Raw genomic sequence first — 6,211 nt, 5'->3', positions numbered from 1 at the left:
CAGGCCTGAGGAGAAAAGCCTATAATCCAGCTATTTATGAGGCAGAGGCATGAGGATTGCAAGTCCCAAATTTACCTGGGCAACTTAGTAAGATCTTATTTCAAAATAAAGTATTAAAAGTTGGGGCTGTGGCTCAGTGGTAAAGTACTTAACAGGCCTTAGGGTCAATTCTTGGAACAAAACAAGGGTAATGATACAAGGGTGTGGCATAATATCTCATTGTGGCTTCAATGTATATTTCAGATGAAAGGTGTGGTTGAGTTTCTCTTTAAAAAAAAACCAGAAACTTTAAGAAAATTCTTCTATACTATACATTTAAGGAACACAGTAGGTTTTTGACAGATTCATAGAGATGGTTATCATGTTCAAAAAAATCTCATAGTTATCTTGCTTTTGACAAGATTCCTAACTCTAAGAGCAAATCTCAAATATATTAACAACTACAAGTCCTTATGTTATACATTAGACTTCCGATTTCTCTACCCTACAAGTTTGTTTGTTTGTTTGTTTATTTATACTATGGTATAAATGTAAACTGATGCAAAACTCTAGAAGTTTGTTTTTATAGACAGTTTTCTTTAATCACCATTGGTGATTATGCATCATACATACATATATCATCAGCAAGTTCTGTGCTGGCAGGAGATGTGGCTTAGTTGGTAGAGTCCCTAAATGCAGGGAGCTCTAAATTCAATCCCCAACACTGAATAAAAACGGGGCATAGTAGCTTATCCTAGTGTTTCAGAAGTGGAGGCAGGAGTGTCAAGAATTCAAAGGTCATCCTCAGCTACAGTAGGACAGCCTGGAGACTCCATTTTAATTTTTTTTTCAGAGTGGATTTCTGCTACCTTGTCAAGGTGAGATGTTTTCTATCCCCTGTTCCAGGTGTATGTATGTATGAAGTGAACAGGCACCAGTGTGCATTTTCCTAAAGGTCTCCAGATATGTCCATCAGTAGTAAATACATTTGGCCATTTATCAGACAGAAATGGAAATAAGCTGTTTGTGACAGTGTATGACTGTGAGATGGAGGCAGGAGGATCAGGAGTTCAAGGCCAGTTTTGGTGACACAGTAAGTTGGAGGCCAATCTGAGCTATATGAGACTTTAGGTCAAATGACAACCAAAAGAGAAAACAAATGTTGCTACTATGATTAAAAAACAAAAAACAAAACAAAAAACATGTGAAGTAGATCCAGAAAAAGAAAATAAGCGAATAAGATGGGCACCATGCACATCTTAAACACACACAGTTATATCCCTGGAAATTGTTAGGTTTTAGTTAATACATTTATTACAGCAGTTCTTTAATATTTTTTGTCATGAAAATATTTTCATGAAATTTCACAAAGTCCTTTGAACTATTAGTATTAGCATTCTTTTTATAGAGTGACACTTTTTTAATTTATGAAATATTTACAGCATTTACAAAAAGCAAAAGAATATCTAATACTTTTTTATACTTATAAAGTTCATACATTACACTACTATAATTGAGATGTCTTATTTGGTAGACTGGTAAGCTATGACATAAAATAATTTACAATGATAAATTTAATCTCTCTTAATTCACTGAAAACAAAACCATATTAGCTATAAATAATCTTTATAAATTACTGTAAAACATTAATTGCTTTAGCTCTAGCTTTAGCTTTTACAAATATATTTACGAAATGAATTAGTTCAGATATCAAATAGAACTGTGCATTTAAAATTTCACTTCATACTATAAAACAAAATGAAAAAACCTGAAAAAATAAACTGCCCAGTATTTCAAGTAACAATGTGCAGAACCAGTTTTTATACATGCACATGGAGGAGGAACCCAACACCATTTAAACAGAGATACATAAACAGAATACTTTTAAGAATACACTAAAAAATGTACACCTGGGGCATTATTTTAAAGAAAGATGCTCTAGCCATAGCTCATCCATCCAAGACGGTGAAACCTACACTTTGGCAGATAAGCTGCACTGACTAGAGGTGTGTTTGCAAAAATATTTACCTAAGCAGCAGAAGGCAGCTGACATCCTCACACAGTGCTATATTTGGGGTTTGCCTCAACCTGAGCATGACTCAGTGTTAGACAAGCTCATGGGGGAATTTAGAACGCAGAGCTGGCAAAGTTAAGGAGAAAAGTCAAATCACATCACTTTTTAAAAAAAAATATAAAAATATGCTTCTCTTGGAAAAATTATGGGAGAACCTTTTATTTTCAAAATTTCAAAATGATGAAATGCTCATCTTTTTTTCTTACATTACCACTTATGGTGGTATAAAAATTAGCAATTATTTCAATGCCTTGCTCTTGGAATCTGCCGAGGAAGCAGAGTGCAATTTGGCTTTGGCAGTAATACCCAACTTTCACATTTGGATTCATTTTAGATAATCCAGAGCAACTGTTGTAAGCAGCTGTAGTAAAATCCATTTTACAAACACATTTCTCCCCTGGATTTAAAATAATGTTTCAGTTAAGCCCACAAAATACATACTGTATATGTAGCATTTATATAGAGGTAAATTAAATTTAAATTTTTATCCTAGTAAAAGTGCTTTGTAAAAAATTGTGAGGATTTTCCAGAACCCACTCTTGACTCCTTTCTTTGAATTGCCACACAGACACTGTAGATTTCTTGTAATATGTATTACAGAAGGCACATACTCAAGAGTCTAGGATGTTAGTTTAACTTCTAAATGGAGGCAGATATTTTAAATCTACTTTGTACACATGCCCAAAATGAAAGTCAACTATTTCACTTATCTAGAGCTCAAGTGCAGTGCCAGTGATTCCTCTCAGAAGTGAGTTTTCACATGAGGCATCATCTGTGAGGAACTGGAAGGCGAAGCAGGGGGGTCAGAAAGCTTGGTAGAGTTGGCAAGCTGCAATTCCTCAAGCCTCTTTATATATTCATCACGCAAGGCCAAGAGCTCCATGTAACGCTGCTCAACTGGGTTGGGCTGCTACAAAAAAAAAAAAAAACAACCAAAAACAAAAAAACAACGAAAAACAAAAACAAAACAAAAAAATAGACACAAGTTATATTTCATGCCAGCGATGCCATCTGCCCACTGCCTTCATATTAACCCCCCTTTACTAAGAACTGACATACACACATACTTTTCTTGCACATTGCACCATAGACATATAGGGGAAAACAGCTAGAGTCCTAAAACACACAGCTAACTTTTCACCAATGGGAAACAGAGTGCACACACTTCTTCACACTTGCATGGCCACCTCTAAGCATTTATCAGCTTAGACACAGCTTCAGATTTCTGTACTGTCCATTCCTAGATCGACTGCCCTTTTTCATTCTGAAGGACAATTCTTCACAATTTGGTGTGAGCCTTCCCTTTCTATGTAGACTTGTGACACTTTTCCTAGAGGTGAGTATCCAGAAACAAATTATACTATTACTTTATATTTTTTTTAAATTTATGTAACTGATAGCACTGTGTATTTGGTGAATGGCATTTCTAAATTCTGTTGTGCTTTCTAAATTCTGTCACTGTTGAGTCCCACTTACAGAATAAACCAGTTAACACAGCCATGCCATGCTGAGGGCTCTTCAATGGTATATACAATGGTTTACTGAGTGTCTTCCTACATATATACTCATGTACATATCTGATGGATCTTCCTAGGCCTGAAGTCTCTGAAGAGTAGAGTACAGTCTCTTTGACTTCAACACATGCTGCAGAATCATCCTTGATGTGTGGCCATGGCCCAGGGCTCCTGCCAGTGACGCCTGGCATTTCCTGCTGTTCCACTTTCTCACCAGAAATTGGGAGCTTAAGACTTTGTGCCAAATTGAGGGCTATCCTGTTGTATGTCATGGAAGTCTGTGCCCATACTGCTCTGCAAAATCATCTTCCCATGAGCTTACTCTCTGACTAAATATACATCTGAATGCAGTACCACTCACAACCTCTGTCCTGGGGGTCAACTCCCACTTTGCCCCTTCCCAGCTATGTAACAAGTTTCTGTATGCCTCTATCAACCTCTCTGTACAAATGAGCAAGACCCAGCACAGCCCTTCTGGTATTGTTCTGAGGGTGCCATGAGTCTGTGTCACTGCAATTCCTTTTAGTAGTCAACAGGGGATTGATGTTGGCATAAAGGCATAATGGGATCTTTCCCAGCATGTTCACTTCTGTAAACCTCTATTCTGGGATACAAATCACAGACTGCACATATCTTAAAATGTTCAGCTCAGTGAATCTCTATGAAAGTAAATACTTAGGTAATGATCACCCAGGTTAAGATGTACGAGAGAAGAGCTCTGCAGGAGATTCATGTTCCAAAGCCATCAGAAGTGGCTTTCCAGAAAGCTTGAGCAGCATATGAAACAGTAAGAAATAAAAGCTAAAGCCTATAAAAGTACCTTCCTTTAGCACATATAGTAGCTCCCAGAACTGCCCTGCATTAGTCCATGCTAAACTGTCTAGCCAAGCTACGAGTGCCAACAAAGCTGTGAGACAGTGAGCAACACTGGCAAAGGCTGAGAAGAATGGTCCCTGCTAGCATGAGACATGTGATACTATCAGGATTCTAGAGGAGCAACCCTGAGTCTTGAGGACTAAGACCATGTCTTAGCTTCTTGTGGCTGCCTTAATAAGTGAACACAAACTTTGGTGGCTTAAAACAAAAAGTTATCTACCTTGTTTCTGCAAGGTGAAAGCCCTGTGGGTCAAGTGTCTGGAGGCACTAGGAGAGAATCCTTCCTTGCTCTAATCCCGTTTCTGATGACTCCAGCTAACTTCTTAGCCCATGAAAATATCACCCTGGTATCTGGATCTGTCTTTATATGGCCTTTTCCTCTCCTCTGTACCTGTACTCCTCTTCTTTGCCTTTGTATTAGGTGGGAGAATGGTTATCAGTAGATTTAGGGCCAATGTAAATTACAACTGCAAATACCTATTATCCAAATAAGGTAACTGCAATGGTTGATCTTCATGTCAGTTTGACTGGATTTGTAATCACCTAGGAGGCACATAGTATGTCTTTAGGACACTCTAGAGAGCTTTAACTGAGGAGGAAGGATTCACCCTAACTGAGAGTGGCAGCAGGCTATGGGCTGGGGACCCAGATTGAATAAAAAGGAGAAAGAGCTGAGCATCAGTATTTATCTCTGTTTCCTGACTGTGGGCCCACTGTGATCAGCTGCCTTAAGCTCCTGCCACCATGCCTGTCCTGCCATGATGGATGGTATTCTCAAACTGTGAACCTATGTTAGGTATTTTTGTCACAGCAACAAAAATTACTAATACAGTCACATTCATAGTGTTTAAGTATATGTATATGATGTATATGTGTGTGTATGTACATATGTATGTATGTATCATTTGGGGGAGAGAATAGGTGCCATTCAACCTACTTCAGGCTTCCAAAGAGGGAATCAGTTGAATACAGTTGCAAATGTGTCTACCTCCACATTTCTATGGGGACTGCTACTTTAAACAGTACTTGGATTATTCAGGATCCACAGCTTTACCAAACTGCCCTCTTCACTCTGTTTGTCCCCAGTACTGTTTTCAAAAAAGCATATGTGGTGTTAGGGGAAGAATGCTTGGTACAGCAGTTAATACCCACTCTGTGCTGCTTAGTAATATCCTTTGCCTAGTTTTCTCTGTGTTCAGCTGTGGGCCAGGTGCCAGTCTAGTTGTTCAGTGATCAAGAAAGCCTGATTTCATGGTGTATATCTTCCAGCAGGGGGCGACAGATCAACAATAAACAACAATTCCATGATGTTATCGACTGCTAGAGGATGACTGACACTAGAGAGTAGAACAAAATAGGAGAGTAGTGGACAGGTGTGGTCTTACTGGGAGTATAATTTGGGTTTATGACATGAGACATACTAAAGAAGAAAATGAGTTTAGGGGAAAGGCTTGAGAAGGATAAAGGAAGAACAGAAGCCAATGTGGCTAAAGAACTGTTTCACAAAGAGTTATTGAGACAGGGAAAAGAATAAAGGTACAGGGTCACATAAGGCCTCAGAAGCCACTATAAAGATTTGATCCTCGAGTCTGGATGAGGTGAGTATCTCCCTAGCCAGAATGGAGAAGTGATGTAGTCAGATGTCAATTTTACAAGGACTGCTTTGGCTGTCTGTCATGCTGAGGACAGATTCAGAGGAAGCAAGGGTGGCCCCAGGAGTCCATCTAGAAGTTTACTGTTATCACATAGCCCACCCTAAAGTGGTGGC

General features: G+C 38.6%; 1 protein-coding gene across 2 annotated transcripts in view; it reads right to left on the bottom strand.

Moving 5' to 3' along the window:
• Nucleotides 1–1,302: 1,302 nt before the first annotated feature.
• The window catches only part of Mtm1 (myotubularin 1), a 132,107-nt gene continuing 127,198 nt past the window's right edge, over nucleotides 1,303–6,211 (bottom strand). For both annotated transcript variants that reach the window (XM_059250753.1, XM_059250754.1), the window contains one exon: nucleotides 1,303–2,963. In XM_059250753.1, the coding sequence (XP_059106736.1) occupies nucleotides 2,796–2,963 (168 nt within the window). In that variant the 3' untranslated portion in view covers nucleotides 1,303–2,795. The remainder of the gene's footprint in view (nucleotides 2,964–6,211) is intronic.

Source organism: Peromyscus eremicus, chromosome X, assembly GCF_949786415.1.
Source record: "Peromyscus eremicus chromosome X, PerEre_H2_v1, whole genome shotgun sequence".
NCBI lineage: Eukaryota > Metazoa > Chordata > Mammalia > Rodentia > Cricetidae > Peromyscus > Peromyscus eremicus.
This window is presented reverse-complemented; position numbering and strand designations above follow the sequence as displayed.